This window comes from Salvelinus alpinus, chromosome 6, assembly GCF_045679555.1.
Source record: "Salvelinus alpinus chromosome 6, SLU_Salpinus.1, whole genome shotgun sequence".
NCBI lineage: Eukaryota > Metazoa > Chordata > Actinopteri > Salmoniformes > Salmonidae > Salvelinus > Salvelinus alpinus.
This window is the reverse complement of record NC_092091.1, coordinates 72044489-72069078: the sequence shown is the minus strand read 5'-3', so window position 1 is coordinate 72069078 and position 24590 is coordinate 72044489. Positions and strand designations below refer to the sequence as shown.

The window sequence follows — 24590 nt, the reverse complement described above, 5'->3', positions numbered from 1 at the left end:
TCTCTGTGTGTGTGTGTGTGTGTGTGTGTGTGTGTGTGTGTGTGTGTGTGTGTGTGTGTGTGTGTGTGTGTGTGTGTGTGTGTGTGTGTGTGTGTGTGTGTGTGTGTGTGTGTGTGTGTGTGTGTGTGTGTGCCTATGTGTGACAGAGAGAGAGAGGAACAGTGAGAAAATATGTGTACTAATGTGCCTGTGTATCACTTAGTGTGTCCCCCTTCCTTCACATCACAGTCCAATCAAATACTCTCAGCTAGATCTGTGTAATACTTTTTAAAGAAATGCTGCTTTAAAAAAAGTTTCAGTTCAGTTATTTTTCCGATCGGCGACTTACATTCTAATTGTACAGTATGTTTTCATTATTGATCCTTCAAGTCACCCATGCATTGAATCTAAAGTGAATCGTTGTCTAATTGAATCCCTGGATGTCTGGTTCTCTGCAGGCTGGAGTCTCCCACCAGGACCCTGAGTCTGGAGGCTCCCAGAGGGGTGGAGGTCAACGCCGGGGTGGGCGACTTCAAGGCCTCCTGCCGGAAAGACCTGTTGCTCCAGTCGTCAGAAGGAGAGGTGAGAGGGGGAGACAGGGGTCTGGTGGGAGTGTGTTGGGGTGGGGGTGTTGTTGGGGTGGCTATGTGTGTGTGTTTTAGGAGGGCTACAATACTGATTCTAGTAGCAGGAGTTCATTAAGTGTCTTATTAACCTAACGAGCTCCATCAATCAGCGCAACCTTGTCCAGCTTTGTTCTCCTCTCCATTTATTTGGGGGAGAGATGTGACCTCATTAACGCTGCAGTCATGATGAGGGGTGCCTGTTATCTGTCTGTCTCTCTGTCTCTGTCTGTCTGCTCTTTGGTCTGTGGCCCAGCACGCTGTCGAGACTTCACTGGAGCAAACCTTGTCATTAGCTCTGTAATTAACTCGGAAAGACTAGCAGTGTTCGCCGAGACTGTGATAGTTTGATAGCATGGAACAGTAGGAGAAAAAATAACGACGCAAGTTCTGACTTACTTGTCGTCTTCTTCTTTTTAACGCTTATTTTTCAGGGGGAGGGACGAATGGTTTTGGGAAGAGCCTTTCGTCTCATAGTAAATGTTAGTGGCATTTAGAAGGTAACTTACTCATAACTCCTAAAGCACCACTTCAATCTCTATTAGACTTCCTTGTTGCTATGACCCATAATGCATCCTGGGCAGGCGAGAGGTCACAGGTTAGAGGCCAGTGTGATAAGTAGATGTCCCCCCCATAGAGTTAGATAGGGTCTCATCTCCTGTTTTTTCAATGTCCACTTCCACTTCAGGAAGTGCACCCTCTATCCAACTCCATGATGTCCCCTCTCCCTTTGTGTTGTTTGCATGCTAAGCACAATGGCCGCTGCTGAAGTGGAACTGGTTTGTGTGACTGGTCCTAAACAAGTTTAGCGTTGTCAGACTTTCAGAGTCTCTCTCCCTGCTGTCACAGGATCACCTTCAAATGAACACTAGCTAGTTCCTGAGATGTGTCCCTCTCCTTTCAGCTCCAGGCCCCCAGCCTGGCTTTAGTAACTACACCGGCTATTTAATTCACTTCCAACATCCCCGGTAATAGATCATTGTATCCCGTCACTTAACTATAAAAAGGCCATTTTTTTTTCTTATTTCTCCTCTTCCTTTCTTCTTTTTCATCTCTTTCCTGTGTAGGAGATGTCTACCTTGTCTACCTTTAGAGGTAGATCTGGAGTCAAAAGAAATGCACACCTGTTTAGGCGAGCGGAGTAGAACACTTGAAAGAAAAGGAGAGCCTCACACTCAAGGAGCTCAGATGCAATAATTTAATGACCTAATATCCAATGTTTAGACAAGCTGTCTTCATCAGGGTCTGTCTGTCTTCATCAGGGTCTGTCTGTCTTCATCAGAGTCTACCATTAGAGGTAGATCTGTCTGTCTTCATCAGGGTCTATCTGTCTTCATCAGGGTCTGTCTGTCTTCATCAGGGTCTACCATTAGAGGTAGATCTGTCTGTCTTCATCAGGGTCTGTCTGTCTTCATCAGGGTCTACCATTAGAGGTAGATCTGTCTGCCTTCATCAGGGTCTGTCTGTCTTCATCAGGGTCTGTCTGTCTTCATCAGGGTCTGTCTGTCTTCATCAGGGTCTACCATTAGAGGTAGATCTGTCTGCCTTCATCAGGGTCTGTCTGTCTTCATCAGGGTCTACCATTAGAGGTAGATCTGTCTGTCTTCATCAGGGTCTGTCTGTCTTCATCAGGGCCTGTCTGTCTTCATCAGGGTCTACCATTAGAGGTATGTCTGTCTGTCTTCATCAGGGTCTGTATGTCTTCCTCAGGGTCTACCATTAGAGGTAGATCTGTCTGTCTTCATCACGGTCTACCTTTAGAGGTAGATCAGTCTGTCTTCATCAGGGCCTGTCTGTCTTCATCAGGGTCTACCATTAGAGGTAGATCTGTCTGTCTTCATCAGGGTCTGTCTGTCTTCATCAGGGTCTGTCTGTCTTCATCAGGGTCTGTCTGTCTTCATCAGGGTCTACCATTAGAGGTAGATCTGTCTGTCTTCATCAGGGTCTGTCTGTCTTCATCAGGGTCTATCTGTCTTCATCAGGGTCTACCATTAGAGGTAGATCTGCCTGTCTTCATCAGGGTCTGTCTGTCTTCATCAGGGTCTGTCTGTCTTCATCAGGGTCTACCATTATAGGTAGATCAGTCTGTCTTCATTAGGGTCTGTCTGTCTTCATCAGGGTCTGTCTGTCTTCATCAGGGTCTACCATTAGAGGTAGAGCTGTCTGTCTTCATCAGGGTCTGTCTGTCTTCCTCAGGGTCTGTCTGTCTTCATCAGGGTCTGTCTGTCTTCATCAGGGTCTGTCTGTCTTCCTCAGGGTCTACCATTAGAGGTAGATCTGTCTGTCTTCATCACGGTCTACCTTTAGAGGTAGATCAGTCTGTCTTCATCAGGGCCTGTCTGTCTTCATCAGGGTCTACCATTAGAGGTATATCTGTCTGTCTTCCTCAGGGTCTACCATTAGAGGTAGATCTGTCTTCATCAGGGTCTGTCTGTCTTCATCAGGGTCTCACATTAGAGGTATATCTGTCTGTCTTCATCAGGGTCTCACATTAGATCTGTCTGTCTTCCTCAGGGTATATCTGTCTGTCTTCATCAGGGTCTCACATTAGAGGTATATCTGTCTGTCTTCATCAGGGTCTCACATTAGAGGTATATCTGTCTGTCTTCCTCAGGGTCTACCATTAGAGGTAGATCTGTCTTCATCAGGGTCTGTCTGTCTTCATCAGGGTCTGTCTGTCTTCATCAGGGTCTCACATTAGAGGTATATCTGTCTGTCTTCATCAGGGTCTCACATTAGAGGTATATCTGTCTGTCTTCATCAGGGTCTCACATTAGAGGTATATCTGTCTGTCTTCATCAGGGTCTCACATTAGAGGTAGGACAATGCCCTGAAGAGGAGAAGAGACGATCATAGAGAGTGTAGGACGAGCATTAGACACTTGACACAAAGCGTTGTCAGCAAACCGTGGGCTTTGACGCACAACGAGGGGTGTTATGAAACAGATGGACCTCTCTGTAGCCTTAGTGTGACGGAGTTCTGTCAGTCTTTGTGCGCCGTGGCAGCCAGTGACGCGTCCTGACCTTCCTGTCTTCGTCCCGCATCGACTTCCTCCCTCATCTGTCCAGCCCTGGCGGCCACACAAATTACAACTTATGGGCCTCTATGAGGAAGTTGGGGAACACAGCCAATTAGATTTACCGCTCCTACTTTCCTCTCTCTTTCTTTTTAATTCTCAATTATTTCTCGTGTGATGGAAGACGTTGACAGATGAAGAGGGAGAAGAGGAGAAAATAGATGTCTCTGTCAATTTGGAAGGGAAGGCAAACCACATCGGACACCGGGGCTTAACGCCAAATCAATGTTGTCAGCAGCTGGCACTTAAAGGAGCTACATTAAAGTTTAAAAACTTTGGAGAGGCTGGAATTAAATCCAAATGGGTTCGGGTTCCCGATTCGGGAGTATCTTATCGCCTTCTCCGGGATTTCCATTAAAATCAGAGGGAATGAGACTTGACAGAGTCCTCTCGCTCTCCTGTAGTCCCGAGGCCTACTCACTCGCTCTGTCTGTCTCGCTCTCTTTCTCTCATCCCAAGGCCTACTCACTCTCTCTATCTTTCGCTCGCTCTCTTTATCTCTCTGTCTCTCTCTATTTCTTTCTCTCTCTCTGTATTTCTCACTCACTCTCTCGGTCTCTCTCTCTCTCTCATCCCGAGGCCTCCTCTCTCTCTCTCATCCCTAGGTCTCCTTACTCTCCCTTTCTCAACTCTCTCTCAGCTCTCCATGTCTCTCTCTCTCAATTTCAATATAATTGTCTCTCTCTTTCAGCTCCCCGTGTCTCACATGTAAATGGTAAAGGGGCAGGCAGGTACTCAAATGAAATCTTGAAGCCTCCCGTTGCCCAAAGCCTTTGACTGTCTCTTTTTTTTATTGTACATTAGTGCCATTCAACTTTAAGAGCGGAATATAATAAAGTTCAATTGCCCTCATTCAACCTACTTAGAGAAAGGCTAAGTAGTAATAGGAAGAATGCAGTGTCGGTTCAGTGGGAGTTATTCTGAGCTTCTTAGCCTTTTAGCCACTGCTAAAGCTGCACTGAAGTGGACGCTTAGAACTGCTTCCTGTCTCAACTATGTTTGTTGTTGTGGTGGTGGTAACTCACTTCCTCCCCCCGTTCCTTCTCTTTCTCCTCTTCCTCCTCTTCTCCCTCTTTCTCCTCCACCTACTCATCATCAGTCACAACTCTGAAACCTGAGTAGAAACCTACTTCTCATATGTAGTGTGCAACATTTGACTGACATCTGTCATGATCAACCCATATTTTCTCTGACTTTACAGTAAGACATTGAAGGCAGCCGTAATGGCACTTTTAACCAGGGCCCAACTAAACTAGCACGGGTAACCCATATGTGGTCTTACAGTATGTCTAATTTGTTTGAATAAAGATCCAGGCTGCCTCCCAAATGTTTGCTTTTACAGGCATTTCTCTACACCCACAATAACATCAGCTAAACACATGTATGTGACAAATAACATTTGATTTGATTTGATGTCACCCTATTTCCTATTCGGTGCACTACTTTTGACCAGGTGCCATACAGTTGCTCTGGTCAAAAGAAGTGCACTATAAAGGGAACACGGCGCCATTTGAGATGTACCCAGATAATGTATTCTCTAGTGTTTGGGAACAGAACTACAGTCTGACTGTAGTTGAGATATGGGAGAAATAATGGGAAAATCTGTCAAAATGGCAACCAACATAACTAGAGTACCCTACAGTTCCTTCAGAAAGTATTCATACCCCTTGACTTGTTCCAGATTTGTGACCGGCCGTCACGATTCGGTCTAATGTAGCAACATTTGAAATAGTGTTTTTTACATTGGATAAAAGTAGAGACTCAGAGCTAGAAAATGGTATATCATACAATACAGTTGAGGAACAATGGGAAAGTAATTCTGCTTTGAAATTTGATAAACTTGTAACGTCACTTTTGAGAAAATGGCTCTTGAAATGTTTTGGTACCTACTGCAGAGCTCTTCTTTGTCTACACTCAACACACCCTCTTAAGCTTTAGCCCCACCCATCTCTTTAAGGATTCACGTAAGGCTATGTATTAAACAACCAAATATTTCAAGACTAAAGGCTGGTTTATACAACAGGTGTGTTTGTAATTGTAATCTGGAGTGCCAGAGCGTGCTCTGGGCATTCATAAACTCAGAGCTTTGTCAGATTGTCCGTTTGTAAATTCAGAGCGTTTCACTCTCGGAGCGTTCAGAGTGCACACTGGACGCTCTGGCAGAGGAGTAGGGTAGATCTGAGCTTTCTGACCTAACAACAGCTGTCATGCACCCAAGCTAACTGGCTAATGTTGGCTAACTTGCTAGCTACTTCCTGACACAAATGAGAGAACGGCTCACTCATTTTTCTCACCCTAGCAGAGCTGTTTAGGATGTTTTTATGTTATCAGAGCATTGGTGACTGCAACTGTGCTGCTGGCAACAATTTAATTACGCTTTTTTACCAATGTTTACTGACACCGGCCGTATTCAACAGGTTCGTAAATTCGGCTGTTATTCTGCGCTCTGGAATACTCAGACGAGAGTCCTCTGAAATCGGAGTACATAGACATAGTCTATCGACAGTTGTCGCAGTGACATCATAAACATTCTATTGAAATAGTTGCTTGCATAGTGGAGTCTTTTGTTTTGACATGTAAGCTAGCTAGCTAAACAACGAACCATAATCCCAACTGATAATGTTACTACCATGCATGAATCTGCAGATCGCTAACCAGCCAGGTTCACTGTTAGCTAGCTAACATTAGGCTATAACTAGCAATGAAAATGTCTCTGAGATACAAATAATATTACTACGCAGATCATACACTTAACATTAGCTAGCCAGCCAGCCAGCTAGCGTCAGCTAGCTAGCGAACAGTACAATTTAACTTGAAATGAAAGCAACTTTCTGACAAAATTTGAAACGTGTAATGGTGACTAACTCCATTCCGTACAAATTTGCGCAACCACAGCATTCAAACGAGGTTGCAATGAAATCTAATGGGACTGTAGCGACTGTGTTGGCAACAAAATCCAGGGTGTGAACTAAGTTTCGATTCGTTGATTGACATGATAATGGACTAATAGTATTCGAGAAAGGATGAAAAAACGGACCCCTCTGACGCGGTACGTTACATCGTGACGTGTCACTACGTAATGTACGGCATGCATTTGCAACTAATTTTGTGCCGTACAGCCTCTTTCCACCAGGGGTAGGCCTTCTCTCGCATATTAAAAATATTAAAAACAAGAAAGGGACAGGGTAAGGGGGATACCTAGTCAGTTGTACAACAGAACGCATTCATTTTTGCGTCATCACTGCAGGTCATCATGGCTCTCTAAAGCCGCGACTGCCGCTGTTTACTTCCGCCCTAAAAACCCGATTCAAATTCGACACAAACCTTCAAATAGGTATGTAATGACACATTATATAAACTCATTATAGTGTTTTATTTACATTTTAGATGTGATAAGTTGGACAGATCAGGTGAAAAAAAGCTGTTTCACCACACTTTCACTATCTCGCAGTAGATTTCGCTTCCCCACTCGCCATTTTTAAAAAGACCTGATGGAGCTCATTGCTTTCTTCAATCATGCGGAGACGGGCAGCATGGAGGTCTCGTCGTTGATTTTGCTGGAAAGGGGAATGGTATTCATATTACAGTTGACCTTGAAGTATTACATTTTTTGGTGCGCTAAAATAAGGTCAATTGTACGGAATAGCGCAATGTACAAAAGTGTGCTAGTTACCGTTAATATCTGAACATGTAGCTAGCTAGCTGGACTCTTCTGCCTCTCTGTCACGAATGCCATGGTTGCCCTTAGAAGATGTAATCCAGAGACAGGTGTTTTATACAACAGCCTTCTGTGTGTTCTCTTTTCGACTCCGTCTGCATATTTGCAATCAAACGCCAGAATTTTCTCCATCTCCTTAGCTATCATACACTAATTCCACTGATTTCACAACTCGGTCCTCCAGAAAGTGGAGAGCAACACTTATGCAGTTCTACTACGTGATGGCTTTCAAAAAAGCAGCGTTAGAAAGGATTACCTACACATACTGACCAGCTCATATTATAGACAGAAGTGTGCTATATGGCAGACCAATCCATACTCATCTCTCGGCATATCCAGCCAACTCATTATCTCAGCCAATCATGGCTAGCGGGAAGGTTTCTGACTTTTTCCGTGGCTAAACCAACTAGGCTCGTAATTTAACAATTGTATTCGTATTCACAGATGGTATACAAGTTTGTTATTAAGGCACATATAAGTTCACATGTTCAAGAAGGCATTTCTGCCAAAAAATGCATTTACTTTCAAATGGCGCTCCTGTGTAGTAGTGACGCACGAGCTACGCCTAGTTTCCTGAAACAAGTCATATTTTGTTGTTACAGCCTGAATTCAAAATTGATTAAATCTATTTTTTTCTCTCACCCATTTACTCACACTACCCCATAATGACAAAGTGAAAACATGTATTATATATTTTTTTGCAAATGTAATGAAAATGAAATACAGAAATATCTCATTTACATAGGTATTAACACCCTTAAGTCAATACATGTTATATTTATTTTGGATGCGATTACAGCTGTGAGTCTTTCTGTGTAAGTCTCTAAGAGCTTTGCACATCTGGATTGTACAATATTTGCACATTATTCTTTTTTAAATTCTTCAAGCTCTGTCAAGTTGGTTGTTGATGACTGCTAGACAACCATTTTCAGGTCTTGCCACAGATTTTCAAGATAATTTAAGTCAAAATTGTAACTAGGCCACTCACGAAACTTCAATTTCATCTTGGTAAGCAACTCGAGTGTATATTTGGCCTTGTTTTTTAAGTTATTGTCCTGCTGAAAGGTGAATTTGTCTCCCAGTGTCTGTTGGAAAGCAGACTGAACTAGGTTTTCCTTTAGGATTTTGCCTGTGTTTAGCTCTATTCCATTTATTTTTGCAGATGACAAGCATATCCATAACATGATGTAGCCACCACCATGCTTGAAAATATGAAGAGTGGTACTCAGTGATGGGTTGTGTTGGATTTGCCCCAAACATAAAGCTTTGTATTCAGGACAAAAATCTAAAGTTAATTTCTTTGCAACATTTTTTGCAGTTTTCCTTTAGTGCCTTATTGCAAACAGGATGCATGGAATATTTTTATTCTGTACAGGCTTCCTTCATTTCACTCTGTCATTTAGGTTAGTATTGTGGGGTAACTACAATGTTATTGATCCATCCTCAGTTGTCTCCTATCACAGCCAATACAATCTGTAACTGTTTTAAAGTCACCAATGGCCTCATGGTAAAGTCCCTGAGTGGTTTCCTTCCACTCCGGCAACTGAGTTAGTAAGGACGCCTGTATCTTGGTAGTGACTGGGTGTATTGATACACCATCCAAAGTGTAATAAATAACTTCACAATACTCAAAGGGATATTCAATGTTATTTATTTTTACTATTCTACTATTACGTACCCTTCTTTGCGAGGCATTGGAACACCTCCCTGGTCCTTGTGGTTGAATCTGTTTGAAATTCACTTCTGGACTGACGGACCTTACAGATACAGTAATTGTATGTGTGGGGTACAGAGATAAGGTAGTCAATCCAAAATCATGTTAAACTCTATTATTGCACACAGTCAGTGCAACTGTGTCTTGTTAAGCAAATTATTACTCCTGAACAAATTTAGGCTTGGGGGTTAAATATTTATTGACTCAAGACATTTCATCTTTCGATTCTTAATGAATTTGAAAGAATTTATAAAAACATAATTCCACTTTGACATTATGGTGTATTGTGTGTAGGCCAGTGACACAAAATATAAATGTAATACATTTTAAATTCAGGATGTAACACAACATTTGTAAAAACTCAAGGGGTGTGAATAATTTCTGAATGCCCTGTATGTCATCAAACATCAGTTCAGAACAGATAAATCACAGCTGTCCAATGTTTGGCAATGATGATGGTAACCATGACGGTGGCGAGGCCTGCGTTCTGTCTGACATTGTCCTAGTGTCACGCTGAGGCAGCAGACAGGCACAGACACACAAACGCTTCTAAAAGACCTATAGGACATTTCCATTGTTGTGTCTTTGTACCCTCTGTCTGTGTGCATCATGCCGTCACTAAACTGGAATAGGCCTCAGGTTTATTATGGTGGTCAGTACAGTACTAGGGTCTGTCACTACAGCTGGACTAGGTATCAGGTTTATTATGGTGGTCAGTACAGTACTAGGGTCTGTCACTACAGCTGGACTAGGTATCAGGTTTATTATGGTGGTCAGTACAGTACTAGGGTCTGTCACTACAGCTGGACTAGGTCTCAGGTTTATTATGGTGGTCAGTACAGTACTAGGATCTGTCACTACAGCTGGACTAGGTCTCAGGTTTATTATGATGTACAGTACTAGGGTCTGTCACTACAGCTGGACTAGGTCTCAGGTTTATTATGATGTACAGTACTAGGGTCTGTCACTACAGCTGGACTAGGTCTCAGGTTTATTATGATGGTCAGTATAGTACTAGGGTCTGTCACTACAGCTGGACTAGGTCTCAGGTTTATTATGGTGGTCAGTACAGTACTAGGGTCTGTCACTACAGCTGGACTAGGTCTCAGGTTTATTATGGTGGTCAGTACAGTATCAATCAATCAATCAAGTTTATTTTATATAGCCCTTCGTACATCAGCTAATATCTCGAAGTGCTGTACAGAAACCCAGCCTAAAACCCCAAACAGCAAGCAATGCAGGTGTAGAAGCACGGTGGCTAGGAAAAACTCCCTAGAAAGGCCAAAACCTAGGAAGAAACCTAGAGAGGAACCAGGCTATGAGGGGTGGCCAGTCCTCTTCTGGCTGTGCCGGGTGGAGATTATAACAGAACTATGCCAAGATGTTCAAAAATGTTCATAAGTGACAAGCATGGTCAAATAATAATCATGAATAATTTTCAGTTGGCTTTTCATAGCCGATCATTAAGAGTTGAAAAACAACAGGTTTGGGACAGGTGGCGGTTCCATAACTGCAGGCAGAACAGTTGAAACTGGAATAGCAGCAAGGCCAGGCGGACTGGGGACAGCAAGGAGTCATCATGCCCGGTAGTCCTGACGTATGGTCCTAGGGCTCAGGTCCTCCGAGAGAAAGAAAGAGAGAAGGAGAAAATTAGAGAGAGCCAAGATTTTCAAAATGTTCATAAATGACAAGCATGGTCAAATAATAATCAGGAATAAATGTCAGTTGGCTTTTCATAGCCGATCATTAAGAGTTGAAAACAGCAGGTCTGGGACAGGTAGGGGTTCCGTAACCGCAGGCAGAACAGTTGAAACTGGAATAGCAGCAAGGCCAGGCGGACTGGGGACAGCAAGGAGTCATCATGCCCGGTAGTCCTGACGTATGGTCCTAGGGCTCAGGTTCTCAGAGAGAGAGAAAGAAAGAGAGAACGAGAGAATTAGAGAGAGCATACTTAAATTCACACAGGACACTGGATAAGACAGGAGAAGTACTCCAGGTATAACCAACTGACCCTAGCCCCCCGACACATAAACTACTGCAGCATAAATACTGGAGGCTGAGACAGGAGCGGTCAGGAGACACTGTGGCCCCATCCGAAGATACCCCCGGACAGGGCCAAACAGGAAGGATATAACCCCACCCACTTTGCCAAAGCACAGCCCCCGCACCACTAGAGGGATATCTTCAACCACCAACTTACAATCCTGAGACAAGGCCGAGTATAGCCCACAAAGATCTCCACCACAGCACAAACCAAGGGGGGGCGCCAACCCAGAGTACTACAGTACTAGGGCCTGTCACTACAGCTGGACTAGGTCTCAGGTTTATTATGATGTACAGTACTAGGGCCTGTCACTACAGCTGGACTAGGTGTCAGGTTTATTATGGTGGTCAGTACAGTACTAGGGCCTGTCACTACAGCTGGACTAGGTCTCAGGTTTATTATGGTGGTCAGTACAGTACTAGGGTCTGTCACTACAGCTGGACTAGGTATCAGGTTTATTATGGTGGTCAGTACAGTACTAGGGCCTGTCACTACAGCTGAACTAGGTCTCAGGTTTATTATGATGTACAGTACTAGGGTCTGTCACTACAGCTGGACTAGGTCTCAGGTTTATTATGATGGTCAGTATAGTACTAGGGTCTGTCACTACAGCTGGACTAGGTCTCAGGTTTATTATGGTGGTCAGTACAGTACTAGGGTCTGTCACTACAGCTGGACTAGGTCTCAGGTTTATTATGGTGGTCAGTACAGTACTAGGGCCTGTCACTACAGCTGGACTAGGTCTCAGGTTTATTATGATGTACAGTACTAGGGCCTGTCACTACAGCTGGACTAGGTGTCAGGTTTATTATGGTGGTCAGTACAGTACTAGGGTCTGTCACTACAGCTGGACTAGGTCTCAGGTTTATTAACTTCTACTTGCACACAATCCCGGATCCGGGAGCACCCCCATCAGTAAAAAAGCTGACTAGCATAGCATGTGTGGGGTACAGAGATAAGGTAGTCAATCCAATTCAAAGGTACTTAAATCTTTTGTCTTGCTCATTCACCCTCTGAATGGCACACATACACAATCCATGTCTCAGTTGTATCAAGGCTTAAAATTCCTTCTTTAACCTGTCTCCTCCCCTTCATCTACACTGATTGAAGTGGATTTAACAAGTGACATCAATAAGGGATCACAGCTTTCACCTGGATTCACCTGGTCGGCCTACGTCATGGAAAGAGTAGGTGTTCCTAATGTTTTGTGCACTCAGTGTATATAGTCGTTTTGCCCCAGTTGTATGTAGGTTGAATGAATCCTATCTTGAGATGAATGTCAAGTGGGAATTTCTGTATTTTTGTCATAAAAAATGTAGTTTAGCCCACACGTATCTGAAGTTTCGATTCACATACTCTTCCACTCTAAATTGATTTGATATAACTTCTGTGATCTCTCTTTCTCTCTCTTGCTGTGTCTCTCTCTCTTGCTCTCTGTCTCTTGCTGTTTCTCGCTCGCTCGCTCACACACACACACACACACACACACACACACACACACACACACACACACACACACACACACACACACACACACACACACACACACACACACACACACACACACACACACACACACACACACACACACACACACACACACACACAAAGACACACACACCAACCTGTCCCCTTTCCCTCATATAAAACTTTGCCTTCACCCTATTTTACTTAACTTTCAGGGCTAAATTAGACAAAAACACGTTTTGAGGATAAACAGAGATGGCTCTTGAGACTCTTGAGATGAGGACATCATTGGTGTCGCGGCGAGGGAAAGGAACATTAAACTCACAAGAGGGTTCGTCAGAGCTCTCCCCAACAAGCCCCCAGGTGCTGTGATTGCAGCATGCATCTTATCAGCATAAAATAACCTTAACACAATTTAAAGGAGGAGATTTCTTTCTGGTTCGATTAAATCCCCCCTCTCTTCATTAGCCTACTGCTCGATTGGCTTTGGGGCATTGGAATGAATCATCAATTATATCCCTGCACTTTTTTAATACCATTTATAATTCATGAAGTTGCTCTGTTTTAATTTAGCACCGATTCAATCTCAAAAGGGCGTCTTTGTGTGTTTGTTGCCTGATGGTGTTGTTGCGTGTGTTGATGGCGTTGTGATATGAGTTGATTTTGTGTGTGTGATGGTGTGTGTGACGTTGATGGTGTGTGTGTGTGTGTGTGTGTGTGTGTGTGTGTGTGTGTGTGTGTGTGTGTGTGTGTGACGTTGTGGAATGTGTTAATGGTGTGTGTGTGTGTGTGTTTGTGTGTGTGTGTGTGTGTGTGTGTGATGTTGTGTTGATGGTGTGTGTGTGTGTGATGTTGTGGTATGTGTTGATAGTGTGGTTGTGGTATGTGTTGATGCTACTAGGGACCAGAATCATCTGGAGAGGAAAAACTCCTGGCCCTAGTTATGGCCTGGAGTTATATCATATCATTCAGCTACAACTAGGGACCAGAATCATCTGGAGAGGAAAAACTCCTGGCCCTAGTTATGGCCTGGAGTTATATCATATCATTCAGCTACAACTAGGGACCAGAATCATCTGGAGAGGAAAAACTCCTGGCCCATTTTTTAAAAACTATTTGCACTCACAGTATCGTTATGTCCCAAATAGTACTCTATTCCCTATATAGTGCACTACTAGAGCCATATGGAGATTAGGGTGCCATTTGCCTCACACTAGTCAGAGAGACAGGTCTTTCCAGTGGTGCTGGTCCACATTAGTATCAGTGTGATTAATGGGACATTGTCTGAGTCAATGGAAACACTAGCTCCTCTCCATCCACTTCTTCCCATTTCCTCCATTGTCATGTGACATTCTTATGTAGGCTCATTCTGGGAGGGTAATGGACTGTGTAATGCACTCAGATGGTCCTAGTCATTTGTACCACCACCGTGATGTGTGTGTGTGTCTGTGTGTGTCTGTGTGCCTGCATGCTTTTGCACTCCCAGCCATCACCTCCGCAAAGGCACCACTTTCGTCCTTCAACTCCCCCTTCCTCCCATCCCCCCTGCCGACATGCTGAGACACTAAAAGGGTTTCGGTTCAAGATACCTTCTTCCTCCTCTCTTCTCCCTCCTCTTCCCTCTCTCTCTCTTCTCCAGCTGCGTCGGGAGAAATCATCCATGAAAAATGTTTTGACCGCCTATAATTGCCCGTCCCTACTCGTTCAGGGTAGGAAGGAGGGGGGGGTAGGCTAAGGAAGCTAGCATCTGCCCCATAAACATAATGTGGAGGGGCTGATAGCACTGCGCTAGCTACGGCTGCTGCTGTGACAAGGACTAATACTTACAGACACTTTCATTTGGCATGTGTGTCAACTCTAATCCTTTTATAAGCTGGCACAAATTATTTCTGCTCCTCTCTTCCTCCGTTCCCTTCTTTCTCAGTTTTCTATCTCTCCTTTTTGGGGTTATGGTATGATGACAGTGCAATGTTAGGTGTTATTTGAGTTTTGTTGTTCCATTGTGGGTCGTTGTTGCTATGGAGAGGAGGTCCTGGGGAATCTGATTGGTTTAGAAACCCCCCGGTGCCAGTGATCTCTCCTCCCATAGGTAGAAAGGGCAGAGAGAGTAATTTTCCCTATCATGGAACAATATGCTAAAATCAAATCTCCCTGGAGTGTAATATCTAATACACAAACGCTATATATATCAAATCAAGTTTTATTGGTCACATACACATGGTTAGCAGATGTTATTGCGAGTGTAGCGAAATGCTTATGCTTCTAGATCTGACAGTGCAGCAGTATATACCAGGTCATATCTAACAATTCCACAACAAAACCTAATACACACAATCTAAACTCAGCAAAATAAGAAAATTCCCTTTTTCAGGACCCTGTCTTTCAAAGATAATTCGTAAAACTCCAAATTTACATTTTACATTTACATTTAAGTCATTTAGCAGACGCTCTTATCCAGAGCGACTTACAAGTACATACATTCATAGTTTTTTTGTAAATAACTTCACATATCTTCATTGTAAAGGGTTTAAACACTGTTCCCCATGCTTGTTCAATGAACCATAAACAATGCATGAACATGCACCTGTGGAACGGTCGTTAAGACACCTACAGACGGTAGGCAATTAAGGTCACAGTTATGAAAACTTAGGACACTAAAGAAGCCTTTCTACTGACTCTGAAAAACACCAAAAGAAAAATGCCCAGTGTCCCTGTTCATCTGCGTGAACGTGCCTTAGGCATGCTGCAAGGAGGCATGAGAACTGAAGATGTGGCCAGAGCAATAAATTACAATGTCCGTACTGTGAGACGCCTAAAACAGTGCTACAGGGAGACAGGACGGACAGCTGATCGTCCTAGCAATGGCAGACCACGTGTAACAACACCTGCACAGGATCGGTACATCCGAACATCACACATGCGGGACAGGTACAGGATGGCAACAACAACTGCCCGAGCTTCACCAGGAACGCACAATCCCTCCATCAGCGCTCAGACTGTCCACAATAGGCTGAGAGAGGCTAGACTGAGGTCCTCACCAGACATCACCGGCAACAATGTTGCCTATGGGCACAAACCCACCGTCGCTGGACCAGATAGGACTGGCAAAAAGTGCTCTTCACTGATGAGTCGCGGTTTTGTCTCACTGGGGGTGATGGTCGGATTCGTGTTTATCGCCGAAGGAATGAGCGTTACACCACCCTCTGGAGAGCCTTGCGTTTGAGGATGGTGCAGTTGCTGTACCAGGCGGTGATACAGCCTGACACGATGCTCTCAATTGTGCACCTGTAAAAGTTTGTGAGGGTTTTCGGTGACAAGCCACTGTTGCGCCTTCTTCACCACACTGTCTTTGTGCGTGGACCATTTCAGTTTGTCGGTGATATGTACAACTTTCCACCTTCTCCACTGCTGTCCCATCGATGTGGATGGGGGGTGCTCCCTTTCCTGTTTCCTGATGTCCACAATCATCTCTTTTGTTTTGCTCACATTGAGTGAGAGGTTATTTTACTGACACCACACTCCAAGAGCCCTCACCTCCCTGTAGGCTGTCTCGTCGTTGTTGGTAATCAAGCCTACCGCTGTAGTGACATCTGCAAACTTGATGATTGAGTTGGAGGCGTGCGTGGCCACGCGGTCGTGGGTGAACAGGGAGTACAGGAGGGGGCTGAGAACGCACCCTTGTGGGACCCCAGTGTTTTCGGATCAGCGGAGTGGAGATGTTGTTTCTTACCTTCACCACCGGGGGGCGTCCTGTCAGGAAGTCCAGGACCCAGCTGCACAGGGCGGGGTCGACACCCAGGATCTCAAGCTTAATGTTGAGTTTGGAGGGTACTATGGTGTTGAATGCTGAGCTGTAGTCAATGAACAGCATTCTTACATAGGTATTCCTCTTGTTCAGATGGGATAGGGCAGTGTGCAGTGTGATGGCGATTGCATCGTCTGTGGACCTATTGTGATGGTAAGAAAATTGGAGTGTCTAGAATAGCAGGTAGGGTGGAGGTGATATGATCCTTGACTAGGGCTGGGCGATATGGGCAAAATATTATAAAAAAATTGGATGGTGTGACGGTATTTGACAGTGTTTATAGTTTTTGAATAATTTAAGTTTTACATTTGCTTTGAGTAGTGAGTGTTCCTCATGGCCGTAAGCTAACTCCACAGGTCTGGCCTGGTCTGCCAGTCGGCCTCCGACTGCAAGGCACTACAGAGGGTAGAGCGTACGGCCCAGTACATCACTGGGGCCAAGCTTCCTGTCATCCAGGACCTCTATACCAGGAAGGCCCTAAAAATTGTAAAATACTCCAGCCACCCAAGTCATAGACTGTTCTCTTCACTACTGCACGTCAAGCGGTACCGGAGCGCCAAGTCTAGGTCCAAAAGGCTTCCTAATAGCTTCTACCCCCAAGCCATAAGCCTCCTGAACAGCTGATCAAATGGCTACCCAGACTATTTTTGCATTGCACCCCCTCCCTTTTTATGCTGCTACTCTCTGTTTATTATCTATGCATAGTCACTTTAACTCTACCTACATGTACATATTACCTCAACTACCTAGACTAACCTGTACCCTCGCACATTGACTCTGTACCTGTACCCCCTGTATATACCCTCGCTACTGCTATTTTACTGCTGCTCTTAATTATTTTTTATTATTTTTTACTTAACACTTATGTTGGTTAAGGGCTTGCAAGTAAGCATTTCACTGTTTCACTGTTGTATTCAGTGCATGTGACAAATAAAATTTGATTTGATAATCAAGGACTTGGCCATTAGTTGACTGCTTGTGAATAGCGTGTTAGTGCAGGGTTAAAACAAATATGTGCGACAGCGGGTGGTGCCCAGTGAGAGGGGTGGGGAACTATAGTTTGATATGTACACAACTGTTGTAGAACGTGTTTACCAATGTTATACTACGGTAGCTCACCACTGCTCAACCTAGGGCCCTGTGTAATGCACAGGCATGTGATGTGCCTGGATTGAAACATTTATATAAAGCCTTTTCATCAAACTGTCCCCTTTTTCTTTTTCTGTCATATGGTCCAGCACCATCGCTTTCATTTTTGGTCAAATTTTCATTTCTGGATAAGGCTTAAAATACAGGATAAAATCTTGCAATGTCACATGATTGCGCAAAACACAGGGCCCTATTCCATGTTGCTTTGTGCTCTGGTCTGGTGTTTTTCGACGCAACCCTCAGGGACCACCCGTCATTTCACACATTAGATGTATTTCAACACTGGCACACCTGATTCAGCTAATGAAGGGCTTGATTATTAGTTGACGGGACTAGTTGAATCGGACGTGCCAGTGTCCAAGGACTGAAGGACTGGTTTGAGAAACACGCCCCTAAGGTACATTATCAGCTATTTAGCATCTTGTCTGTAGGATGCTGCTACCTGCCAGACCCCTGTAACGCTGTGCCTAACATGGTAGCATAAATCCTGTGAAGTCGGCTAGCGGCCAGGGCAGACCAGGCCACACCTGTGGAGTTAGCTAGCTAGCGAGCAGATCAGGCCAGACCTGTGGAGTTAGCTAGCTAGCGAGCAGATCAGGTCAGACCTGTGGAGTTAGCTTACGGCCATGGCAGACCAGGCCAGACCTGTGGAGTTAGCTTACGGTCATGGCAGACCAGGCCAGACCTGTGGAGTTAGCTTACGGCCATGGCAGATGGCCAGACCTGTGGAGTTAGCTAACGGCCATGGCAGACCAGGCCAGACCTGTGGAGTTAGCTAATGGCCATGGCAGACCAGGCCAGACCTGTGGAGTTAGCTAATGGCCATGGCAGACCAGGCCAGACCTGTGGAGTTAGCTAACGGCCATGGCAGACCAGGCCAGACCTGTGGAGTTAGCTAACGGCCATGGCAGACCAGGCCAGACCTGTGGAGTTAGCTAACGGCCATGGCAGACCAGGCCAGACCTGTGGAGTTAGCTAATGGCCATGGCAGACCAGGCCAGACCTGTGGAGTTAGCTAACGGCCATGGCAGACCAGGCCAGACCTGTGGAGTTAGCTAACGGCCATGGCAGACCAGGCCAGACCTGTGGAGTTAGCTAAAGGCCTTGACAGACCAGGCCAGACCTGTGGACTATGCACTATTAGTGGTGCTCCAGGTAATCAAAGGAAAGATGATAAAGATGGCGGCGGCTGTCGTCTCTGATCCATCATCATGCTGGGGAGAGGAGGAGGAGGGAGGGAGTCAGGGAGGGAGGGAGTCGGGGAGGGAGGGAGTCAGTGGGGGAGGGAGGAGTGTGTCTGGGCTTTTGTTTGTGTTTACGCTGTTGAAGATATGGCCTGTCAGCTTGCGGAGACGCCATTACTTACACTAATTGGTTCGCTACCGCCGGCTTATATCTGACTACCAGCGTTCTCTTTCCTGGTTCCTACACTTTCTCTCTCTCTCTCTTTATTTCTCTCTCTCTCTCTCTGCAATGTCACTCTCTCCATTTAGTATATTTCTCTTTTCTCCTTCATCATGAAAATGGGGTACATGAATGATGGTGGGTAAATGCCGGGAAAGATTACCGGGTAGCGAGCTACTTAAGGCTGTCAAGGAGTGCTCTTGTTACTTTATACTTAGATAAATTCATATATAAATAAATAAATGGATAAACGAATAAATATCCGTCAATAAATAAGAGGGGATCTAATGAGTTCTAAGTTGATCGCTGCCTGTTTCAATTGCGATACCAGGAGCACTCAGCTTTTGAAATACAAATCTCTCTCTATCCCTCTCTCTTCCCCTCTCTCTCTCTCCATCTCTCCCTCTCTTTCTCCTTATATTTGTCTCGCTCCTTCTCACTCTCGCCCCTCCATTGCGTCGTTAGCGGTGTGTATGACACTTCATAAACGATACACACTCCTAGTGAAGGCTCTTCTAATGGAGTGTATGGTGCTCATTACACGGGGAGAGGAGATGCTACTGACTGACTGCTGCTGGTTCTTCTGCACAGGTGTTGTCTCTTGACAGATGGAGAGGCCATGGTCGCATAAGGGTGTTGAAATCAGAAATAGAATCCATAGAAACCTCTAACCCTCACAATTTGACTGGTAAACTCATGGGTACTCTCGCAATGGCTGCCTGGTATGTGATCATTTCCATGGTAATTCCATTCTGTTTCTATGGTTTAACTGGACAGGAAGTGTCCCTCTGTCATCTGGCGGCCAATTTAGAGAGACTGTATTTTACGAGTGTCACGACATGGAGAGCTAGATAGTGCAGGAGTGAGGAACCATTAAGACACTAGAATTACCTTGCTATAGCGATTGAGCACTTTGAAAAAGAGCTCTGTCTGTCTGTCTGTCTGTCTGTCTGTCTGTCTGTCTGTCTGTCTGTCTGTCTGTCTGTCTGTCTGTCTCTGTCTGTCTGTCTGTCTGTCTGTCTGTATTCACTTCCTTCTGTTTTATATCTTATTGTCTTTTTCTCCCTCTTTATCTCTCCTTCTTTCTTTTTCTCTCACTCTCCAGATCTTTTTAGATTCCACCACAATTCGGCTGGGGAACATTCCTCACGGGACAGCGGCGGACCCGCTGCACGGGGCGCCGGGCACCACGTACCCCAAACAGACTGTGTACGAGCTGTGCGTGTGCCCAAGCGGCAAGCTCTACCTGTCCCCGGCTGAGAAGGGCTCCACCTGCCAGACGACCAGCAACGTGTGTCTGTGGAGCTGAGAGAGGGGAGGGGGCAGCGGACCGCTGAACACCAGAAAGGCCTTCCCCTCGTTAGGATCCCAGTCCAGGATACCAGGAGCCCAACAGACCCTGATCCCCATCCATACTGTTCCCCATCCATACTGTTTCCCATCCATACTGTTCCCCATCCATCGATAGATCTACTTTCTTTGACAGACATTCTTCATTTATTTTCTTTCTCTGTGGTGTTCACTCTCTCTTTCTGTCTCTTTCTCATCTCCCTCTCTCTTTCTGTCTCTTTCTCATCTCCCTCTCTCTTTCTGTCTCTTTCTCATCTCCCTCTCTCTTTCTGTCTCTTTCTCCTTTCTTTCTGTCTCTTTCTCCTCTCTGTCTGTCTCTTTCTCCTCTCTGTCTGTCTCTTTCTCATCTCCCTCTCTCTTTCTGTCTCTCTCTCCTCTCTGTCTGTCTCTTTCTCCTCTCTGTCTGTCTCTTTCTCATCTCCCTCTCTCTTTCTGTCTCTTTCTCATCTCCCTCTCTCTTTCTGTCTCTTTCTCATCTCCCTCTCTCTTTCTGTCTCTTTCTCATCTCCCTCTCTCTTTCTCATCTCTGTCTCTCTCTTTCTGTCTCTTTCTCATCTCCCTCTCTCTTTCTGTCTTTCTCTCCTCTCTTTCTGTCTCTTTCTCATCTCCCTCTCTCTTTCTGTCTCTTTCTCATTTCCCTCTCTCTTTCTTTTTCCCCTCTTCCTTCTTTCTTTGTATTACTCTTCCTTTCCGTCAGTTGTTATTTCTTTCTCTAACCCTCTCTGTCGTTCTCTCTCCTGCTCTCTTTCTCCTCCCTTCATCATCTCTCTCTCACAGTCCTCCCAAACAAAGAAGAAAAATCAGGAATCCCTTGAAAAATGAGGCTTGGGGATAAAGCCCCTTCTTCCAAAATTTTGATGGAACAAAAAAACGATATAAAGTGACAATTTGTTTTCTCCGTTTTTTTCTATTTTTCTATCGTTCTCAGATGGAGAATGAGTGTTGCGCCGGCGCCGGGTCGAACTTGAACCGAGAGATTTGCGTGGACTGATTTGTTTTTCTAAGAAAGCGATACACAGGTGCCTTTGCTATTGTTGGTAAAGCACATCACCTCCAACGTTCTCATCCTCTTCAGTGGATCATCGTTAACTCACTGGAAAACTGTCTTTGGCTTGAAGCCTTGTCCAAATCTCTACACAGACTTCAAGTACACTTCTTTTTTTCCCTCTGATGTTTTCTTGATAAAAAAAAGCACAAAATTATGCCATGTATATAACAATACCAATAAAATGAAAAATAAAACGATATTGTTTTATAAACACATCCTGAATCTGAGAATGCTCCAGGGTTGACTTTCTAGTTTTTAATTTGAAGTGCTATGGTCATGTGTACGTTCTACATTTTGAGGTTGTGGCCAATTTCCCTGCTCTGAAATCATGGTCTAATGTAACATAAAGTAATATTACCACAAAGTGCAGTATTTATCCTTTGTCTATCAGAGCTGAATCACTAATCACTATCACTTATTTTACCAGGTAAGTTAACAGAACACATTCTCATTCACATCAACAACGTGGGGAATAGTTACAGGGGAGAGGAGGGAGGATGAATGAGCCAATTGTAAACTGGGGATGATTAGGTGACCATGATGGTATGAGGGCCAGATTGGGAATTTAGCCAGATTTAGCCTACTCTACGATAAGTGCCATGGGATCTTTAATGACCGCAGAGTCAGGACACCCGTTTAACGTCCCGTCCAAAAGATGGCACCTTATGTAAAACAATGTCCCCTTCACTGCCCTGGGGTAGCATCACCATGAAAAGTATTCGACCGCAATTTTTTTTATTTTAGGCTTTTAATTCTATTGAACAATACAGACTTATCATATACGATTGGTATACCCAATCTGATGTTTATTTGATTAGGATGTTATACTCATTTTACCCTCACAAGACTCCAGTATGTCCCACTTCTGTCACAGCAAGATGACCTCATACAGCCTCCATCCAATCACTTGTGGTTTGTTTGAATCCCGTTCCCAGTCTCTTTTGAGTCTTGGTCAAAAGTAAGGAAACTGGGGAGAGTTTAAAGTTATGATATTTAACTGTCCAACCACATACACATACAACTACAAACAATATGGACACAATATGTTTTGTAAGCATTAAGTGGATACATTGATTTAAGAAAAGAAAAAGCTATTTATTCATATTCACATGTATGTAAATACACAACCACGTGTTTTAATAATGATTTAAAGATATATATAAATATATATATATTTTCTTAGATTTTATGCAATGTGTTTGTAAGATTGTTGTAAAATGGCAATATTATCCAATGACAAAATCTGTTTTGAGTTTTATTTCCTGTTGTACGCCAGCTGTGTTCCTGCTTTCTGTGCATCCATACAAAACGGTTGAAGATCTAGACATAGAAACTTACAAGGTGACTCCACATAACATGACTTTGGGCCATAGCCTTTGGTCGATTAATCAAGTAGTGTTATGAGAATAGCGGTGGACATCGTTAAATGTCTTTATTTGGGAGAAGCAGTGTAACCGTTCTGCCATTGGTTTGTTCCCCACGGCAGTTCCATATACTGCACCGTAGATGACATGAAACGGTCAACAGTGAGTAGTCATTTTAAGAGACTTCAATCTCAACAATGCCACCAGGCCAGGGCCTAACATGCATTTAAAACCAGAGTGAAACAACGTGGGTCAGTTTCATTGTCAGTTAGACACTCGCTCCACTTTGCTTTTATAGCCGCCAATGTTCTCCACTTGATCATATCAAATGTCACGTTTTCATTGTCTGTTTCAGTGTCACATTATGTGAACAATGTCATGTTATTGAACGGGAAAATGACAAGGAAGCCCAGCCTCTGTTCTTCTCCCTCTTTTTCTTTCCCTTTTTTCTTGCCATCTTTCTAACTCTCCCTCTTTCTTTCTTCCCAAACTGGATCCTGGCCCCCCGGGTGCATGTTTTGGTTTCTGCCCTAGCACTACACAGCTGATTCAAATAACCTACTCATGATCAAGCTTTGATGATTTGAATCAGCTGTGTAGTGCTAGGGCAGAAACCACAACGTGCACCCAGGGGGGGCCCCAGGACCGAGTTTGGGAACCTCTGCTGTAGGATTTGTCTTGGGACATGGGATAGTCATGTCCACAGAACCTATTTTGATTCATACACACACTCATATTGGTACACACATGTGTAGCCTCAGACATATCATGTTATGTCACATAAGTATGCATGATTGTGGACTAACAAAACATCTTATCTCTTCCAACACACAGACACACATCTGCTCTCGCTCTCTCTCTTTCTCTCCCTCTTTCACTCTCTCTTTCACTCTTTCTCTCTTTCTCTCTCTAAGATGACAGTGGCAGGATGATGAATGCGGATTTGCATCACAGCCTAGCTGCTCCCAGGCCAGCGGTTCAGAGATAGAGTAGAGGAGACAGAATAATGTTCTGTCATTTCCTCTTAACACTCAAATCAAATGTTATTTGTCACATGCTTTGTAAACAACAGGTTTAGACTAACAGTGAAATGCTTAAGGGCCCCTTTCAACAATGGAGAGAGAAAAATAGAGAAATAACACAAGGAATAAATACACAATGAGAAACGATAACTTGGCTATATACACGGGGTACTGCGTTGATGTGCAGTGGTACGAAGTAACTGAGGTAGATGTGTAAATATGTGTAAGGGTCAAGTAACAAGGCAACTTGAAGAATAATAAACAGTAGCAGCAGTGAATGAGTCAAAAGAGTTAGTACACAAAGGGTCAATGCAGATAGTTAAATAGTTAACCAATAACTTCCCGGATGAAGTATTTTTTCAGTCTTACGGCTTGGGGGTAGAAGCTGTTCGGGGTCCTGTTGGTTCCAGACTTGATGCATCGGTATGGCTTGCCGTGCGGTAGTAGAGAGGACAGTCTATGGCTTGCCATGCGGTAGTAGAGAGGACAGTCTATGACTTGCCATGCGGTAGTAGAGAGGACAGTCTATGACTTGCCATGCGGTAGTAGAGAGGACAGTCTATGACTTGCCATGCGGTAGTAGAGAGGACAGTCTATGACTTGCCATGCGGTAGTAGAGAGGACAGTCTATGACTTGGGTGGCTGGAGTGTTTTAACAATTTTTAGGGCCTTCCTCTGACACCACCTGGTATAGAGGTCATGGATGACAAGGAGCTCTGCCTCAGTGATGTACAGGACCGTACGCACTACCCTCTGTAGCGCCTTGCGGTCGGATGCCAAGAATGTGCCATACCAAGGGGTGATGCAGTCAAGACGCTGTAGAACTT

General features: G+C 44.4%; 1 protein-coding gene across 1 annotated transcript in view; it reads left to right on the top strand.

The window, feature by feature from the left end:
* The window catches only part of LOC139579327 (zeta-sarcoglycan), a 373687-nt gene extending 351236 nt beyond the window's left edge, over window positions 1-22451 (top strand). Inside the window, exons 7-8 of the mRNA XM_071407889.1 lie at window positions 438-561; window positions 20085-22451. Coding sequence (XP_071263990.1) covers window positions 438-561; window positions 20085-20288 — 328 coding nt within the window. The 3' untranslated portion in view covers window positions 20289-22451. The remainder of the gene's footprint in view (window positions 1-437; window positions 562-20084) is intronic.
* The last annotated feature ends 2139 nt before the right edge of the window (window positions 22452-24590 follow it).